The sequence below is a fragment of the Sciurus carolinensis genome, chromosome 5 (assembly GCF_902686445.1).
Source record: "Sciurus carolinensis chromosome 5, mSciCar1.2, whole genome shotgun sequence".
Classification (NCBI taxonomy): Eukaryota; Metazoa; Chordata; class Mammalia; order Rodentia; family Sciuridae; genus Sciurus; species Sciurus carolinensis.
The window spans coordinates 114,252,079-114,271,843 of NC_062217.1; the positions used below are offsets into that span (position 1 = coordinate 114,252,079).

The 19,765-nt window shown below is 40.2% G+C and overlaps 1 protein-coding gene across 1 annotated transcript in view; it reads left to right on the forward strand.

The window, feature by feature from the left end:
- Window positions 1-431: 431 nt before the first annotated feature.
- Window positions 432-19,765, forward strand: part of Arid5b (AT-rich interaction domain 5B) — a 178,677-nt gene continuing 159,343 nt past the window's right edge. Inside the window, 2 exon segments of the mRNA XM_047554478.1 lie at window positions 432-488; window positions 934-1,188. Coding sequence (XP_047410434.1) covers window positions 468-488; window positions 934-1,188 — 276 coding nt within the window. The 5' untranslated portion in view covers window positions 432-467.

Sequence of the window (19,765 nt, forward strand, 5' to 3'; positions counted from 1 at the left end):
AGGTCCTGTCAGATACACAGCAGAGCTCGCGAGCCCTGGACTCCTCCAAAAATCTCATCAGACGATACACTTAGACAGTTACGGTTAGAAAGAGAAAGATCTCATCTTCGCACAGTTTTAGGGTGGATTTTATTTTTACAAATCTTCCCATCTGGTTTTTGCCTTGATCACTTCGCTTCCCGCCGAGATCGGACTGAGCCTTTCTCCCGATTATGAATTTGATCAACCCATATTTGGGAGGAAACCCACATAGTTTTGGCAGGAGCTGAAAATTGAGTCGTCAGAGAAATATTAGGACATATTTTAAATTATTTTGGTGCCCAAAGGGAAGCAAGAGCTCAGTTTTATATTGAGACATTACACCGACTGAAGGCAGAGAATGTTTTTCCCTGCCAGGACCTGATGCAATCCATTCACGCCAACAAGTTTGGAGAGAATGTTGAGTTCAATCAATTCAGAACGTCGAGATGGAGCCCAACTCACTCCAGGTATTTCGCTCTCCTCCGCTCCTCCGATCCCGGTACCCCCCGGCACCCCCCAGCCCTACAGCTCACCCACACCTCTGCACCCACCCACACCCCCCACAAACTTTTCACCAAACTTTTACCCTCTGCATCCCCCCAAATCATTTTTATTGTTTAAAAAAAATCCCTGCACTGATCATACATACATAATGTAATTTTACCGCCTCAGATGGGGAGGTGGGAAGGGGTGGCGGGCGGGGGGGGGTGGCGGAGGTGTTTTTTTTTTTTTTTTTTTTTTTTTTAAGGGAGGCAGAAAATTTGTGGGCTCTATGATTTTTCCACCCAGCGTTATATCTGTGGGCTCCTCTGTATTAAGAGTGGGAATGTCTGTGTGTAAATGTGTCTGGGAATAGATGTTTGTGTTCTGATGGCTACATTATTTATTTGGTGCTTTTTTTCCCCCCTGCAGTGGGTCGGCTCACCGTGTGGTTTGCACGGACCTTACATTTTCTACAAGGCTTTTCAATTCCACCTTGAAGGCAAACCAAGAATTTTGTCCCTTGGCGACTTTTTCTTTGTAAGATGTACGCCAAAGGATCCGATTTGCATAGCGGAGCTCCAGCTGTTGTGGGAAGAAAGGACCAGCCGGCAACTTTTATCCAGCTCTAAACTTTATTTCCTCCCCGAAGACACACCCCAGGGCAGAAATAGCGACCATGGCGAGGTGGTAAACCTATCTCTCCCTCTCTTCTTTCTTTATTATTTTTTCCCCTAGTAATGCTTATTACAGGGCAAGCTTGAAAATACTGTATTCACTTCTGCAGGCGAGCAGGATCCACTCCTTTTTTAAAGGGGTAGCGCCACTAGCTGGGGCTCGAGTATTTTGCCATTGTCAGAGTTTGGCTGTCAGCTTTACAAAGAGGATCCAACTGCTGATTTTAGTCAAGATCAAATAACTTGTTCGAGAAGGGTTTTGTTCAAGGATGTGTGTGTGTGAGAGAGAGTGTGTGTGTGTTTGTGTGTGAGAGATCGTTCGTTCTCCTGCTAACTGCCGCTTGAACATCACATGCTTTTTATATTTCTTGCCTTTTGAAAATTTACCTTCGTGTCTAGCTTGGTTGGGGCTGGGTGGATTTCTTTCGGTGGGTTTCGATATTGTTCACGTTTTTTTTTTTTAAGTAAGTATTTGATATGTTTAAGAGGGCGGAAATTACGAAATGGAGGCAGAATGAGATCAAAAGCTATTGAGTTGGCAAAGACGTGTTGAATAAAGTGATAAATGACAGGTACTGGAATAATACATTCAAATAACTTGCAGATCTGCCCGGGCGGATTTCAAAGCGGTCGTGTAACCGGCACAAACACGTTAAGCATTAACAACTATCTCTCGCCCACTCCCCCCCCGCCGCCCCCCCGCCCCGACAAGCCATTTGATGTTCTAGTTTTCAATTACTCCACGCAAAGTGGACGTCTTCCAGCGCGATCTTTGGGGGTGTGTGGGACCGGGCGGGGGACCGGAGGGAGGGCAGAGGGGTGTGAGCTCGCCCACTGGCCCTGCGGGTCCAGCGTCCTCGGTGCCTAGACAGCGCTCCCAGGGAGGGACCGAGCCTTCCCGGCACGTTTCTGGGCGGCAGTGGGGGCGCTCGCCGCGCTCCCGGGAGGACGCCGGAGGTGAGCCCGCTGTCACCGGGCGCCGAGGCGACCGCCTCCCTTCGGCTCTGTCATTTCTGTGTAACCGCAGTTCTGCGGACTCCCTAGGAAGCTGGCCGACGTTAGCGCCATGGTACCTACCGGGGAACTATTTTGGGGAGTCTGTGCCAATGGCCCGGGGGGAGGGAGGGCGCACGGACACTTGGCAAGGCTTTGTGTTGCCAAAGCGAGAGGAGGGCAATCAAACTGAGACTTTTGAGGGCAGCTAGCTCTGTGCCAGGCTGTGGAGCTTTCGAGGTAGGTCTAAGGATCTTTTTGTTAAATGAATGATGCCCCGTTTAACTCATCCCGGGGCTCCAAGATGCCAATTCTTCCAGAATTTCTTGATCTGATAGAGCTGATTGTACTTTTGGCATCGCCAGCTCACTCTCCTCCGGATCGAATTACCCAACAGTGGTCTACGCCGGTTAATTACTGGAGTTCGTCAAAACGTTTGCACTCAAATCTGCTTTTCGGAAATAAGCCCCTCCCTCCTCTCCTCACACACTCCTCCCCCGCCCTCCCCGGGCAGCTTTGGGTTTTAACGTTCATATTTCCCTACGTCCGCCTGCAATTTTACAAAGGTGTTGTTTGGAAATACTGTGAAAAATCCTGAAACCTACCAACAGGTTGAGCTCTTTCCCCCTCCCAAGGTCTCGCTCGGCCCCTCCCCCGACCCAACTTTCCTGCGCAGCTGTCTTCCTCCCCCTCCCCCTCCTGATTTCTTATTATTTGCTTTTCAAATTTATTACTTCAACATGGCCTGTGATCTGGAAAAGGGAAGGATTAAATATCCAGAAGAGAGCTGGTGCCTAATAGACTTCTGACTAAACCCAGGAGGAAATTATTCAGTGTTTTATGGGATATTTTGTGGTCACTCTCTTTTTCTTTTTCTTTTGGGGGGGGGATTAAATTTAGAATATTTTTAAAGACCCCGAGTTGACCTCACTTGGTCCAGTTTTAATTTCTGTTGGTGTAATTAAACACGAATTCTGATTTAAGAATAAAAGCCACATTTGCCAGAGTGCATCTGCTGGAACTGTTGGTGAATAGATATATTTTTAAATGCACGATTTCTTTTTAATTGTTCATTATGGGGAATTGAAAGCGAACCATTGTAATGATCGGTGCATTTCGTCACTTTTATATGAGCCATACCTGAGAAAATTAATCTTGCCATTTAAAAGTAAACTCTAGGGGGTTTGTGGAGGGAGATGGCTCTATTTATAATTCTCAGCTGCATATACATCCTCTAATATTATGCATGATTTGTTTTTTTAATGCTAACACGGCTGGTAATTAGCTGTATGATTATACTTGTATATTTCATTAGGACTTTGGCTGATGTCATTGTGAATTATTCAGCCATATTAAAACAATTTTCAATTGAGATAATGACACGCCTCAAAATTATGCAAATGCTGACTGCATTGTGCAAAATAATTATGACAAATGTAAAGCAGGTAGAAAGTTTCCCAATGCAGATTGGTTTTCCACCCTGGTGATGTCATTTCCCCCCTGGCCTAAGTTAGTCATTCATTAGCAGAATAGCAGCAGCAGTCTCCTCTGGAGGAGATTCGAAAGAAACCAGCATTTACTGCTGGCACCTAGAGGGGGCAACAGGGCCCTCTCATTAAGAAATTTGCTTTGTTTTCACTTACTCCATTTACTTGTTTATATACATTGAAGTGATTTTTATTATTGATTTTAAATAGTTTTGAATGATGCATTTACCATTTGCAGCCTGTAACTAAAAGAAAAAGGTTTCTTGGTGATATGCACTGTTACTTGGAGAAAATGTTCAGCACATTTAATCAGCCAGTACAGTTTATTTTAAGTAACCAAATGGAGGTTAATAATTTCTTGATTGAGCTGACATCAGCATCCATCTCAAAAGGACGTCCAGAACTCAGCATGCTTTTTTGGTTTAAGAGAATCATTCTGCCTTTATGTGATTTCTTGAAATGTAAAGACGTCAGTTCTAAAAGCAGGAAAATGATCATTGTGCAAGTTTAGAAATAGCGTCCCTGTGTGGTTTGCTATGATTTGCAGAGGGCTTTTTTTGGAATATTTTCTCATTGATCCTTGCAATCATTGTATGAGGCTGAGTAAGACAGGACTTTTTATGCCCATTTTATAGATGAGGACTTAAACTTGGAAAGATTATGTGCTTTGTCAAAGGTTGGCAGTCTTGAACCCAACTTTAAGGTTGTTTTACCCGCAATGAAACCTACCCTTGAAACCAGAACTTGAATGCATCCTATTATAGTAGGATGTGTTAATGTGTGCAGTCCCTTGAACCTTTTAGAACTATGATGAGTCAATCAACTTTGCCAGAGGTCACCAGATATTTAGGTAGTGAAACCATTCTTATTCTATAATGTTTAGCTAATTCTAGCCAGTGGTTTATAACAGTGACAGTTATACTTTAATAGTTATTAATAATCATTAATAATTGGTAATTTGTTTTAATAATGATAATGATAATCTGCAAGCTTACATACACTGCTGCCTTAATACATTTCCATTCCTGGTAACTGGTATGGGGGGAAGTGTTCCAAAAAGAAACACTTTGATTCTGCAACTTAATATTTGTTTGACCTTGAATAATCTTAAGTACTTTGAGCCTTAATTTTTCAGCTGAAAAATGGGAACATATAGTAAGGATGACTGTATTGTGAGGATCAAGAGGGTAGAAATATGGGTAGAAATTCTTTATATATTGAAAAGTGCTTACATAAATAGAAAGGAGTTCTAATTATAGTGGCCTTTGTTCTAGATATTTTTGCCTTTAGAAACAATAGCAAAGCATAATAACTTGAGTCTTTGGAGGTCCTTGGACCTAATCATGATACTGTCTTAAATTACCATGAAAGTGAATAGCAGGGCCATGTGCAAGGAGTTAAGTGTCTTTAGTAATTACCCTCAATTGCCACATTCAGCCAGTAGCTCTTCAGAGGAGGAAAATGGCAAAGTAGGCGGGTAATTGGTTCTGTTACTGGGTAACTTCTGATTACATTCATTTTCAAATTGCCAAGTGCTTAATCTATTGGCAATGTACCCTTTTAAAATAGGTGATGTGCAGCCTTGGATTTGAGCCTGACCATCCATGACTTGGGTTTTGCATGCAGGTCTGCTGGTCACCTGGATCTGTGAATATGGATACCTAAGCTCTTGATGTCAGGCAGTTAAGATTAAACATACCTGGGTGTTTCAGATTCCAGCATGCATACAGGATTTGTAACAGTATTTAGCTATCACCAGACACATCATCCAGTTAAAAATTGTTGAAAGTACATATTCTGGGGCCCCTATTGCAGTTAATTCAATTAGAATCTCTGAAGTTGGGTCTGGATTCAAACTTTTAAACATCATGAACAATCCCACTTAGCTGTATGATCTTCGGCAAGTTCTGAACTCTCTGTGCCTCAGTTTTTTCATCTGTAAAATGGAAATACAGTACTTACTTCTTAGGAATATTTAAAGGATTAAATGAATTAATAAATGTAAAATGGCTACAATTAAAGTTGACCCATAGTAGATACTTTGATAATAATTGACTGTTATTATCATTAATATTAGTATTGTTCTCATTGAAGTTTGAAACCACTGTTGTACCTATTACTGAAGAAAGCTTTTCTCTGTAAGAGGTTGGCACCTGGGTTAATTTGCTAGAACATGTAGACATCCAGGTCCCTTCAGCTCAGGCTTTCATCTGTTTGTTGCTTTCAGCTGTGTCCTCAAAATAGAAGATTTCTTAAGGATTTACATTTTGCTATTGAAGTATGCTGTCAACTGGATTGGCAAGACTTTTTAAAAGATTGACTGATTTGATCATATGTGGGGTTAAGCAGACACATTCTGGAATCCAGAATGTGCTGGCTTGGTCTTGATCTTTTTAGATAGTCCCTAAACCTTGGTGTGTATGTATAAACTGTTTCTTTAGAGATTTTTGATACTCCTGACTTCACTAGCCTTGCACAATGTTTTAACATTTCTGAACCTCAGTTTCTTCATCTGCACAATGGATTTAATGATCTCTACTCTGCTTGGAGAATTAGAGATAATAATGAAAAGGGCCTGGCATCTAGCATAGTTCCTAAGAAAGCTCAACAAATGATGTTTGTAGTTATAATCATTATTATTTATTTGTAGTAATCATTTAAATCTAAAGAAGGAACATCTTTACTGTACTTGGCAGGCCCTGTACATTTGAGATAAGAGCTAAAGAATTATATGAAGAATTTACTGTACTGCACTGAGGGTGAGCCAGCTAAGGTCTGAAGACCAAATCTGGCCCACTGCCTGTTTTTGTAAATAAAGTTTTATTGGAATGTAGCCACACTCGTTTGTTTATGTATTGTTTATAGCTCTTCGGCTACAACAGGAGAATTGAGTAGTTTTGATGGTTACCATATGGACAACGAAGTGGAAATATTTACTATCTGGCCTGGTCCTTTATGGAAGAAGTTTGCTGATCCCTGGCCTGTAGGGTTGATCTGAAAGAAGGTACCTGATAATATACTCATTTCTTTTTTTCCCTTTCTTCCTTTTTCTTTTCTCTCTCTCTCTCTTTTTTTTTTTTTTTTTTTTTGTGTGTGTGTGTGTGTGTGTGTGTGTGTGCGCGCTTTAGATTTAATCCAGGCCTTATATGTGTTAAGCTTGTGCTTTATCACTGAGCTATATCTCAACTTTGGAGCAAATCCAGCACCATAAGAAATAATTTAACATTAATATTTTGTCAAATTAACATTTAAATAGGCAAACTCCATTTCATTATTGAGTCAAGGGTGAAAACCTCGAGAATAAGTAAAATATACATTAAACTGTATTTTATGTGACTAAGATCCAAACACTAGCCAATATTGGTATTGTCTATCTTGAGTTGATCAAAAACTACTTGTTGAAAAGAGTAGGTACTGGGAAATGAAACTGATCAAATTATACTGTTATTGTACCAATATGTGACAACAAATCCCACTACTATATATAGTTATAATTCACCAATAAAAAGGAAAAAAGAAAATAATATCTGAAAAAAGAAAACTACTCATTGAGTGTTAATCATGTGCTCAGCACTCTGCCAGGTAAAGAAGATGGATGTAAAACAGTTGGTGATTTGGCCCTTTTTCTGAAGATGTTGATCAGTCCTAAGTAGATGAGATCAGCACGTGTTATAGATGCAGTGTAACACATGAGTAAATGGTGCTGTCAGTACATGTGATATATGTTCAGAGGAAGGCTCAGGAGCAGCATGTTTCTGGAACAAAATCCACTTAATTCCTCAGATATTGATTAAAGACCTACTGTGTGCTAAACACTTGACTATGGAGATGAAGCAGAATGATACCCTGCTCTCAAAGAGCTCACAAACTACCCCTATAGCTAGACACTGGTTACAGAAAAGCCACCAGGCTTTACATCTATATCTCTTAACATTGAGATTAAGATCATCCTTTATTTGTAAAGGCTCATGATCTTTTTGGAAACTAGAAAGTACTGTCTTCATCTTTGAATTCTCATTTACCAGACATGCATTTCTAGGATACCTACTGTGTGTCGGAGTCTGTTCTAGGTCCTGGGGGTACAGCATGGCCATGACAGACTATAATCCCTGCTCTTAGAGTCTGTGGTCCGGTGGTTGGTTTTCACTTTTCACGTGCTTGATACATCCTGCCTTATGTTATAGTTGCACAAGTTCTTTTCCTTTGCCTTGCTTTGTCCACCTCTGGGCCCATCCACCCCTCCAAACCCAGTGCTATTCAGTCTATTCAGTGGGAACTAAATGACTGAATGACATAATATTAAAATGCCTTTTTTACCCACAGCCTACCTTCTTTAAGCTTGACCAAATTTCCTTCTGACAGAGGACTGTGATTGGTCACTCACTTGTGCTCCAGCACCCCATCTCACACTCTTTCTTTCCCTTCTAAAATGTCCATAGTCATTTTATACCAGAGGATATGAAAAAAATGTGAATTATTTTCCTTTTTGGGGGAACATTCACCCAAGAAATGGGCAAATGTTTAGGACTGAATGATGAGGCTGGAGCCAGCCTCTTTATCTCTTTGGGTATTTTTCCAATCTTCTACCTTCAACTCATTAATATTCAGGGCTTTGAGGTGGCAACTGATGAAACCTAGCCTTCTAGAAAGACGAGTCACTCCTCACCTGAGGGTTGGTTGGCAGTTCACAGGAGCCAGTGTGTTTTTCAGGTTGATGGTCTTAACTAGGCCACATGTTTAAGTGACTCAAAATTGTAAGCCATTAAAACCTCTCTTGACATTTAGACTGTAAGGCACATTCTAAGGATATGTTATTTTTATGAAGTACAAGAGTCCACACATGTAAATACTTTGCTATTAATTATTAATAAAGCATACCATTGTTCATAGTGGCACCTAGAGATATATGATATAAATGACTCAAGCTCATTTATCAAAGTCTAGTTTTAACCAATATCCAGAATATAATTGCTCAAATCAAATGCATTCACTTGTCATTTTTTATAGCCAGCATGGTTGGATATTTGCCATCTTCTACTCAGAATAATATTGTAGCTAGTGATTACTCGTTGGCTTGGCTTTTAAAGAAATTTAAAATAAATTTATTGATTGTTGGCTTAAGGATTCATTTGCCTCTCAGAAATGTGGTCATGGATTCCCAAGTTCCTTGAAGAATTCGCTCCCATGCCTTCGCAGGAGGGTGGTTTTTCTGACCACCGTATGAGCCTTACTGCCTTGCTGGAGATTAGAACCTCAGCCTTGGCCCTCAAAAGTATGTCACTCACCTCCTGGACTGTGAGCATCAGTATTGACAACACATTTGCCACATGCAGATGATGATGATTATTGAAAGGGTGCTTTAGAATCATGCTAATGGCATCAGTCTCCCGCACACACTTGCGTAAATTAATTCTGCTTTTAAAATCAGATGCAGTGTTAGCAGCATGAAAGATGGATATTTGACATTTATCACACAGACTAGGACGAGTGGTTTAATTATGTGAATTTTCTCTAGGATCTTTGTGGCTGTGTGTAGACACAGTGGCATGTGTCCTTGTACACATGACCATCAGGTTCACGGTTCCATCTCCATCCTTGTGCCCTAGTAAGAAAAGCAGGCAGTAGAGGCCACATATTGCTAGTCCATCTAGGGACCCCATAAACATCCCCCCTTTTCCTTTTTCATGATGCCCCACACATCCGGGCTACGAAACACCTCCTCCTCCCCACAGTTGAGTTCCAGGCCTGATCAGTGGCACTAAACATTAAACTCTTGTCTTTGAGAATAATAGGCTTTGCTTTCTACACCCTCAAGCATGTTGAGCTACTGTGCAAGCTGGAAAATAAAAATGTTCTAATTGTGTCTTTTAAATAAGCATAGGAGTGAATTAATTAGACCATATTTTGTCTTTAGTTGCTTAGTTACACAATAGTATTCCTGAGCACGAGTAAGATAAATTGGCTCTTTTTGTGCTGCTTGTCCCTTAATCATAATTACTGTATTGCTTAGGAGAGTAAAGCATACATAGATTTTGAATTTTTTATTAATAGTCAAAAATATGCATATGATATATAAAGTATATGCTGTTCAACCTGTTTTATATGCTTTTATGTGGGAAGAAGTTTTATTGTGGTGGTAACATTTGCATTAGTTGCTCAAAGATGTAGTTCTGGGAAATACATAATTGAAATGTTTTTGAATTGCTTTTTCTGGCCTTTTCAATCTTATTCAAAATAATAGTGCCTCCAGTCCTGGAGCAGTCATTCTCATTTGATTTAACATCTTTCTTTGCACTGCATGCTCGCGCCCAGTTTTAACCCTGCAGAGCCTAGATGAGGTTCTGTGATTCATAGCCCTCATGCATTGCACCTTATGTTTTTTGGCTTGCATTGTCGGGGTACGGGAGCAGGGGGTCAGAAGAGCACCTGTGTCCAGCAGCCCTTTCTCCACTGCCTTCACCCTTGGCACACTTCCTTATTCTTTGGGTGAGGTTCCAGGGTTAGAGATTGCAAGAGTTTGTGCAGCTTGGGCTGGACAGAACTGTGTGCCTGCTTTGGGGTCTGCAAAACTGATATTGTCACGGGAACCTGGGTTTCCACCCCCGACTCCCAGCCTCCACCAAAGAGGGCAGCAAGAATGCGACAGCTTGATATAGTTATTGAACAATGGGAGAGTCTGGCTTAAGATCCAGGATACATGCTTGGTAAATGTATGAAAACTGACCCCATTGTTCTGTTATATTTGAAAAGCAAGTAAATTATTTACAGATATTTGCTAATTAAAGTACATGTTGTTTCACCAGCCCAAAAGAACACAGTATAACTGGAGACAAAGAACTGAGTGCAGATAATTTAAACTTACTAATTCTGTCTATTCTTTTTAAGGGAGAAGTAGGTTTTAAAAAATATGTTTGTAGAGATTGGGGGAAATAGGGAGATGTTAGTCAAAGTGTACAAACTTTCAGTTATAGGATGAATAAGTTCTAGGGAATCTCATGTGACTATAGGAATAATAATGTATTGTGTATTTGAAAAATTTTAAGAGAATAGATCTTAAGTGTTCTCACCAACCCAGAAAAGGTAACTATGAAAGGTGATGGATGTTAGTTAACTTGGTTGTGGTAATCATTTCATGGTGTATATATAATAACAAATCATCATATTTTACAACTTAAATATATATAATTTTTGTCAATTATACCTCAAAGCTGGAAAGCAATAAAAATTAAAAAATTAAGTATGCATATGTGTGTGTGTGTGTGTGTGTGTGTGTGTGTGTGTGTGGCTTCTTTACTCTCCTACAAGGGAAGGCTTCTCTGCTACAGAGATAATAGATCAAGTTACCATATAGTGACTTGACCTAAGCTCTCTCTGGAATATTAAATAGAAGTAGTTTTTACAGAACACTATTTTCCCTTTGGTTCAGTCTTGCTTGCTATTATGTAGTTGGAACTCAGCTCAGAATACCATTGGAAATAAAGCAAATTAGCCACAGTTTGTATCAAATAATGAAGATATTCTCATTCATCGCCTTGTCCCCAGATTTTTTCTAAATGATAGGCACAGGTTTAGTTTAGTTTGTTTATTTTTTTTTCCCTCCATCTGATTACCCAACTTTGGAAGGTTGGCAAGATTAGAATTGGAAATTTGTATTGTGGGATAAAATGGCTGCTAATAAGAAACAAAGGTCAGTCCAATGAAGGTCATGAAGAGAAGTTGCTCATAATATTTCAGACCTACCTGGAATGTTGGTTTATCCAATGGTAAAGGTGGCCCCTCTTCCTCTGCCATTGGCAGAATTTGTGTTTTGGAGTGTGACTAGCCCAGAATCCTTTGGTATTGTTGCTAAAGATGATCAAGAAGAATTGCCAGAGTTATTTAAGAGAAAAGACTTATTGCTCATTTGCCATGGACATTTTAACACAGTCACGGGATGTACAAACTTGAAGGCAATGAGTCCAGCTCTGCTTCTTTATAGAAGAACCCAAGACAGAAAAATCCTAGGCACAGGCTCACAGCTAGCAAGTGACAAGCAGAACTAGAACCCAGCACCTTCCAGAATGACAGTCTAATCTGCTGCTTTTGGGAAGGGCTGCTGTCTTGAAGTGACGCTCTGAGGAAGTAGACAGTTGATTCCCATAAATGTACTTGGGGAAGGTCAGTCCTGCGCCCTGTCTTACACCAGTAGAGGTTGTCCCATCAGGACATCATGTTTTATAAAATCACTAATGGAGAGTATAGACTTTATTGGAATGATGAGATACTTAGCAGAAGGTCAGTGATAAAACAGAAATCAGGTTTGATATTCAGGATTCCAAGCTGGACCTCACTTTTATTTCCTCCATTTCCACAATCTTTCCTGAAGCTGGGGGGCCTTCTGAGAGGGATATTATTTTGGCTTACAAAAATCTTTGCCAAAAGTTGGGAATCTTAGTGATAGATGGGATTGGTATCCTTGCCAACATCTGATACTCGTGGGTGATTTCATTTATTTGGAAATATTTGGGTGTCAGTTCTCTGTGCGAGGATTGTAATAGTGAACAGAGTTGCTAATATGCGAAGATATTCTATTCTCATAGGGCTTATTTACTCTCCTAGAGCAAAGAAACAACTTGACTGGTTTATCCAAAATGGAGGGAAAGCCATCTCCATACATCTTACTCTTAGAACCACACTCACCTTCCTTTTTCTAGAATACTTTCCCTTCCCTTCTCTGTGTACTCACAAGCCACAGAAGATGCCCCAGGCTTCTCTATCCAAAACTACATGCAAAAGTTTCACTCCATGTTTTCAGTGAAGTCCAAGTCCCAATATGTTCCATTTATTAACTAACTATTTTGTGTCAGGCATTGCATATGTATTAATATATAAATTAAACATAAATAAAATAGCTCATTTAATTCTCACAGATTTTTATGTAAGGTTGGTAGCATTTTGACATTCCATGCTTAAAGATGATGGAACTCGGGCCAAGAGAAGTTAAGTCACTTACCTAAGGTCACATATAGGAAAGACTCAGAAACAGATTTGAAACCTAGGTTCTCTCCGATTCCCTGTAGCTCCCTACAGAATATATTGAGAATTCTGGACATTGGGACTTTTATATACTGACCTATTCCTCTAGGAACTTGCAGTCAAATTGGCAGTTGACTGATCACACAGATAAGTCATTAGTAGTACCAAGTACTGTGTTATAAAAATTAAAGGGCTCCTTGGACCCTGCATATTTCTCATAAGAGAAGTCTATCTCAGTACCTTGGAGAATATTCTGTGAGGAGCCTGGTGCTGGGCCCTGAAAAGACAGAGGTGGAAAACCAGACAGATTCTGTCCTCATGGAGGTTACAGTCCAAGGGTGGGAGCATATATATGGTTAATCAAAGTATCGCAAATAAAGGAGTGATTTTATGGTATGGTGATAAAGATGAAGGAAAGTTCAGGAACCTATGACAGTTGTGCCCGACTATGTTGGGAAGATCTGAGGAGGCATTTTGGGAAGAAATCACACTTCATTTGAGGTCTAAAGAGGTTATGGAGTAAAAATGGGGAAGAGATTTCTAGGCAAGGCGTGGAGAGGGGAGCATCCTCCCTGAAGGATGATGTTTGGGCTGAACCTGGCCCTATGAATCCAGTAACCAGGTTAGAAATACCCAGAAGTGCCCACTGTAGACACCTATTTTTGCAGATATCATTAAGACCCCTTTGTAACATCTTCAGAGTTGATTTACATTATTTTTCTGTGGATATGGTAGAAAATAAAGGAAACCAAGACCCATACACCAAATCTAGCCTGCTACTTGTTTTTGTAAATAAAGTTTTATTGGCATCCAGCCACACCCAATTGTTTACATAGGTCTCCTGCAGCTTTCATACTACATGACAGAGTGGTTGTGCAGAGACTGTCATGATGTGTAGAGACTACAATATTTACTATCTGGCCCTTTACAGAAAATGTTTGCTGACTCTTGTCTAAAATAATGTTGTTATTAAAGTTAATAGTAAAACTAGGTGTTGACAGCTTTATATGTGACCATTTATTTACTCTTCACAACAATAATAGTATGAGGTAGGTTCAAGGGTCATCTCCATTTTACAGAAGGGTAATCTCAGCATTTAAGTAACTTGTCCAGGTTTCCAACTTTATTCATCAGGTAAATGACAGACACTGAGTGGAAACCCAGGCTGTCCTGATTTTGAAAGGGCAGATAATGTAGATGGCAGAAAGCTTGCGCTGTCCTTCTTATAGGTGGAAGACACAGGTGGTATCAGAAAGGAGGTGGTCAGATTATCTGAGGATTCACTCATGGTCAGATTTATCTGAGGATTCACTCCATGAGGTGAAGCTGCACAACAGCAGTGTCTATCTTTCAGGGACCCATTCAGGACCTACTTCCTCTATGAGACCTTCCATGGATGCTAACTAGGGAAAAAGGAGTTGTGGAGCTGAGACACACACGCAGATACCCACTGGGCTAGGCATGTGGGATGAGGAGGGAGACCCGGGATGTGACATGGTGTTTGGAGGCATTGGGGACTGTGGGCTTTATTTGAAGCACATATCTAAAGTGTTGCCCTTTGGGCCCTGCCTAACACTGCCATGCAGGGATGTCCTCCAACACTGTCAAATCTCTCCATTTTTCAAGTAAAGTCAGAAATTTAGATTTTTGTATAATTTTAGTTGGCCAGTCGATCTAATTTTTAAAACTCTCTCTGTAGGCCAACCCAAACATGTCTTCAGTCCAGATATGACCCACCAGCTGCCACCTTGCAAGCTCCAGAGCAAAACTCTAGACTGTTAAGAATGTTAAAACTTTCTCACATCTGGCCCATGTAATTAAAGCAGAAGCAACCTGTTGTTCCCATAGGGACATAAAAGAAAGGGTTGGAAATGGGCTGAGTTTGGTGAGAGATCATGGGTCTAGTGGGAAACAAGGTAGACTAAGGCCAGACCTCAGTAGGTCTAGCATGTCATTTGGACTTGAATCTGAAGGCAGTGCTGATTAATAATTTCACATCTGTGTTTTCTCTTTCTGGCTATAAACCCTTAGTCTTGAAGCCTGGTGGAACAGAGTGTGAATATTTACTCTGCCAGTTAGTAACTGTGTGTTGTTTTGGCTAACTTGCTTCTTCTTTCTGGCATCTTAGTTTCTTATCTGTGAAATGGGTTAATGTTGCCAGCCTAAGAATATCAAATGAGAAATAGATGGCAGTTGGGAACCAATCCATGACCTGGCCTATCCCAGGCCTCTGGTAGATTCTTGGATATCCACCTTGCTCTTCTTGGTCAGGGACCAAATCCTAACTCTTGAAATCTGTCATGATTCTAGACAACATGTTAATAGTCTTAATAAGTAATTTATTGACTGAGACATTGGGCCATTGTTTGGAAAATAATAACTAAGAAAATGATCATTTTAAATAAAGTTAAGCTTCCTGGTTCTTTGTCTGTCCTGAGAGACTTTTCTTGAGTGGGGTTTAAAGTTTTTGTTTGAGGTTTCCTGTGACTATGAAGGGGACATGCTCAAACCTCTTCTTTTCTGCTCCATATAAGTCTTAAAGGAGTGAGCATTAGGGGGCATCTCTTCCATCAGCCACAGCAAAATAAAGTGGAATGGGAGGACGATGAAGTCAAGAAACAAAACCCGGGTTCCAGATGTCCTCTCTCCCTGTGCCAAACAAAGTTCAAACCTGGTGCTTCCCAGGTCTCCCAGCCCCCAACCCCCGCCCTTTCATGATGCAACCACCAGGAAATCTGGTGCTGATCTGCTGAATGTGCAATCCATGGAACTTATTTTAAATATACCCATTTTCCCTCCATTTACAAAGGTCTTTCCAATTTCCTATTCTTAAAAACACTCCTAATTTGAAAATTGGTTTCCTTCCCTGCTGTCTCCTTCTCTACCTCTTCCACCTCCCCTTCTCTTTCGGTGGTGGTGGGGGGGGGCAGGTATATTCCAGTTCAACTCTTAAAGATGCCAAAAGCATCAGCAAAAGGATGTAAAGGGAGGAGTCTCTGCCAAAATGAATGAGGGATCCTAGAAGAAGGATCTTCAAAATAGAGACTGCCTGCTGGGTCATTAAAATCCTTTTGCTTTGGGTTAATCCCACAGTGTGTATCAGATTACTAGAATTCAAATGAAAACACTGCTGTAGTACTCGGTCTCCTCACTGAATTATTCCAAAATACATGGGTTATAAATACAAAAAATAATTGAATTTTCTACGTCTTAAGTGAAATAATCGGTTCCATTCTTGTGAACATTCTCCATAATAGTCTAATTGTGTTTTGTGTTCTGAGGGGCTGAATATGTGTCCAGAAACAATGCATTGAATTGTAAAATATGCATCCCTGACTATCTGGGCAGGCAAAAAGAAGGTTCTAGTAAAAAGGCTAAAGATGTTTTTCTGATGCAGAGTCTATGAGTCACATAAATGGTAGTGTCTTTTAAATTATCAACAGACTTTGCTCTTTTTTTTTTTCCTTTACAGTACAGGTCCTATTTCTCACTCCACATTTTTGATGTTACTAGATCAGTAATTCAATAGACAGCGAAGCAGGTGTTCAAATCACTCCTGACACCCAGAATTCCTTAAATGACCCCTCGAAGCAGTGGAGTGAAAACATTCTCAGCATGTCAGAATATTGAGATATCTCAGTTGCCTTAATTTTTTTTTCACCTCATTTTTAAAGACTCTTTTGTCCCTCTTTTTAGCACAGAAAAACCTCGCCTCGGTTTTGGCCCCAAGTGTTCTAGAGTTGTGTATACACAGGATTGTGCTTATAGGCAACACAATTCTATCTGGTCAGCTGTGCCAAGGGTCCTTAAAAGATGAATTTTGAAAAGGTGGGAAGAGGAAAAGAGAGATGAGGCTTGGAATTTTTCTTTTGTAGCTAAGGGCATAAAATAATATTGTTCTTGAAAAACATAACATTTCTATTTTAAAATATAGGCCTCTTGACTGTAACCTTTCATTCAATTAAATTCAATATTTTTTAATATATACCAGGGTACCATGGGATGGGTCAAGAGAAAAGCAAGATTAGCCTCTTTCTCTCTGTATTTTAGAGGAAATAAAATACAAGTTGGGCAAAATTAGATTTAACTTGGCCCCTTCCATCCTGAAAAGTGTGCTCACATTGTTAGGTAGTTCTTGGAAATGTCTGAGGATAGCCCCAAAATAAAAGATCTCTTGTACAGGCAATTAATTCAGGATCTAGATGGGTGCATGAAGTATTTTTTCATTGGTTTGTCATTCTCTTAGCATTCCCAGTGTAATTGAAACTTGTGTTTAGCACCTTTATTTTGCAAACTTTATTTCATTGCCACACAATAGTGTGTAAATGTGTCCTGTATTAAAGATCGGTTTATTCATTATCTATTGTTGCATGACAAATTATTCCAAATTTGATATCTAAGAAAAACACATTCCTCACAGTTTCTGTGGGTCAATGGTCTGAGTGTGGCTTAACTGGGTACTTCTGTCTGAGGTCTCTTAAAGCTGCAATTCAGGTGTCAGCCTGGGACACTGTCATCTCAAATCTCTGTTGGGGCAAAATCTACTTCCAAGCCCACTTGCCAATCACCAAACGTCAGGTCTTTTATGCTGGTGCCTGGCCTCCCTCAGTTGCTTTCCTGGTCACATGGCACCTCCATGGGACAGTTCATGCATGGCAGCTGACTTCCTTCAGAATGTGTGTGTTGAAGGCCACAGTCCTTTTGTAACCTAATCTCAGAGGTATTCCATCACTTTGGACTAACTCTGTTAGAAGTGAGGTATCATATCCAGGTACATACTCAGGAGTGGGAGATGACACAAGAGTGTGAAAACAGGAAGGTAGAGAACTTTGGGGGCCATCTTGGAGGCCCCCTACTATGATCATCAATAGGACTAATCACTTCAGGAAACAGTTAATCTGATGAGGATTGAAAAATATTCTTATTCCATCTTGTTCTTTTCTCTCTCCTTTTATTGTTGTTATGCAGTCTCCTTGGGCAGTGCCTCCCAAACACCTCCTCCCTCTTCCAGGCATATAATTATAGATGACATGCACAGTAGACAGCAGATTGCTTTAATCTTTTAAGGATTTGTTAGTCTTACAGCATGTCAACAAGCCATATTGAGTCTTTTTTAAACCTAATGTCTTGATCAATGAATTTGGAGAGTTTTGCTGGAAAGGGCATTGTGTCTGGTACGATGATAAATCTGCAGAGAGAAGGGGAAGGAGGAGCCTATACCTCACACAAACAGGCTTCTTAATGCATAAGAAAGTAGGAATGTTTCATGCATAGTAGTTGAGGTGGGGCATTAAATCAAGCAGGTTTTTAAAGAAAACCTAAAACTCCAGATGAGAGGAATTTACTATTTCAATTTGTGTTTCTAATGAGTATGTCTACAAAATAGATATCTCCTAGCTGCCCTTCAATCTTGTGCATATGTCAAGAGAGCAGCTGACCTGCCATCTTTTAAATTCTGTGAAAATTAGTTTTTTTATAGGAAAACTGATCTATTTCTCTTTTAGGAAGGGTGTAGCTTGGTCTTCAACAAAGTGTTGAAAACATATATATGTAGGTATTGAAGGTGTGGGGAAAAGGTGACACTAGATAGATTGTGACTGATTTGTAATAATGGAAATTGATTCATGAGTAGTGTCCATGCTAAACCTAGTGGGAACTTAGTGAAAAGGTGCCTGAATTCAAACTGAGGAGATGCCTCAACTATAAAACATGCATGGAGGGCGTGTTGTTTGTGTTTTCTTTTTTTGTCCTTGAATTTGGCAACACACCATTTGCCTTTGTGTATTTTTTGTTCCCTCTGCCAAGACCTTCCCAAACCTTCCCTGACCACTCAACTTAAATGATTTCTGGTCTGTCCCTTGCCTCCCATTATGGGTCTCTCACAGTTTTGTTTCAGATTTTGTTTACTCTGTGGCTTTTCTTCCCCACTCCCTTTACCTACATATGCACATGACTGTAAGTTCCAGAAGGGCAGGGGATTTCATCTGTTTTATTCCTGGTTGTAACCCCAATGCCTGGCAAACAGTTGGTATTCAGTATTTACTGGTTGCATAAAATCATGTGTGACCGTTTCTCCTTATATAAATCACATTTAGCTGATGGCTTACTGTTTACTGTCCATCCCCTGCCACTAGACTGGCATTCCATGAGTCAGAAGTTTATTCCCCAGTCCTTCCCCTTACCTAGCACAGCTAGTTTAGATACTCAGAACATTGAGGATGGAAGAGTGAAGGAACCTTCTGACATAATACAAGAAAGAAAATAAACTTCACTTTCCAAGCAAGGAGCAGAAGGTCCTGGGCACTGTATGTTCCTAAAGGGCAACACTCATCTTTTGTTCATCCTTATCTCTCTCTGCCTGGATACTCAGCCCAGTGCCTGGCACAAAGCAGAGTCAATACAAATTAATTGGATCAGATTGAATTGAATTGGGGAAAAGCTAGAACAAAATCTCTCAACTTGTGAATACTTCCGTAAAGGTGGCAGGAATGGAAACTTCTGGATTCCCATTTGTGGCTGTTTTGTCAGAATGCTCAGTAGCATGCATGCATGCATTCATTCCAAAGCTCCACCTGGAGTACATGAGATACGGGAAACTATACAAGATTTTAGTTCCACCTCTACAAATCTTATTTTGAGGAAACCTCCCTCCAAAGAGTTGGAATCAGGTGGCTGTAGTTACTTGGTCTGTCCTCAGTGTTGGCCTATATACCACACTCTTTGAACAGGAGTAGAAAGGTCACCAACTGTGGTTGCTAATTGGCTCTTGTGTTCATCTTGGCTTATTTAAAAACACTCAATATTTTTCCAAACTGAGTTTAGGACTTTTGATTGAAGCCTGAGTCACTTACTGTGGCAGAATATATCACTACTATAGGAAAAACTAGAACTTAGAAATACAAAGCCCCTTTAAGTAATCCAATATAGGATAATTGCATTATTAAATAAAGCTGTGGGTCTCAAATTATTCTGCTGCCATTGTGCATGTGAGGATAATAATGTGAACTGTGCTAAGTGAACAGAGGAAAAAAAATGTTTGACAAGAGGGAGCATGTCTGAATCATATGTTTATGTTTAAACAGAGGCTACACA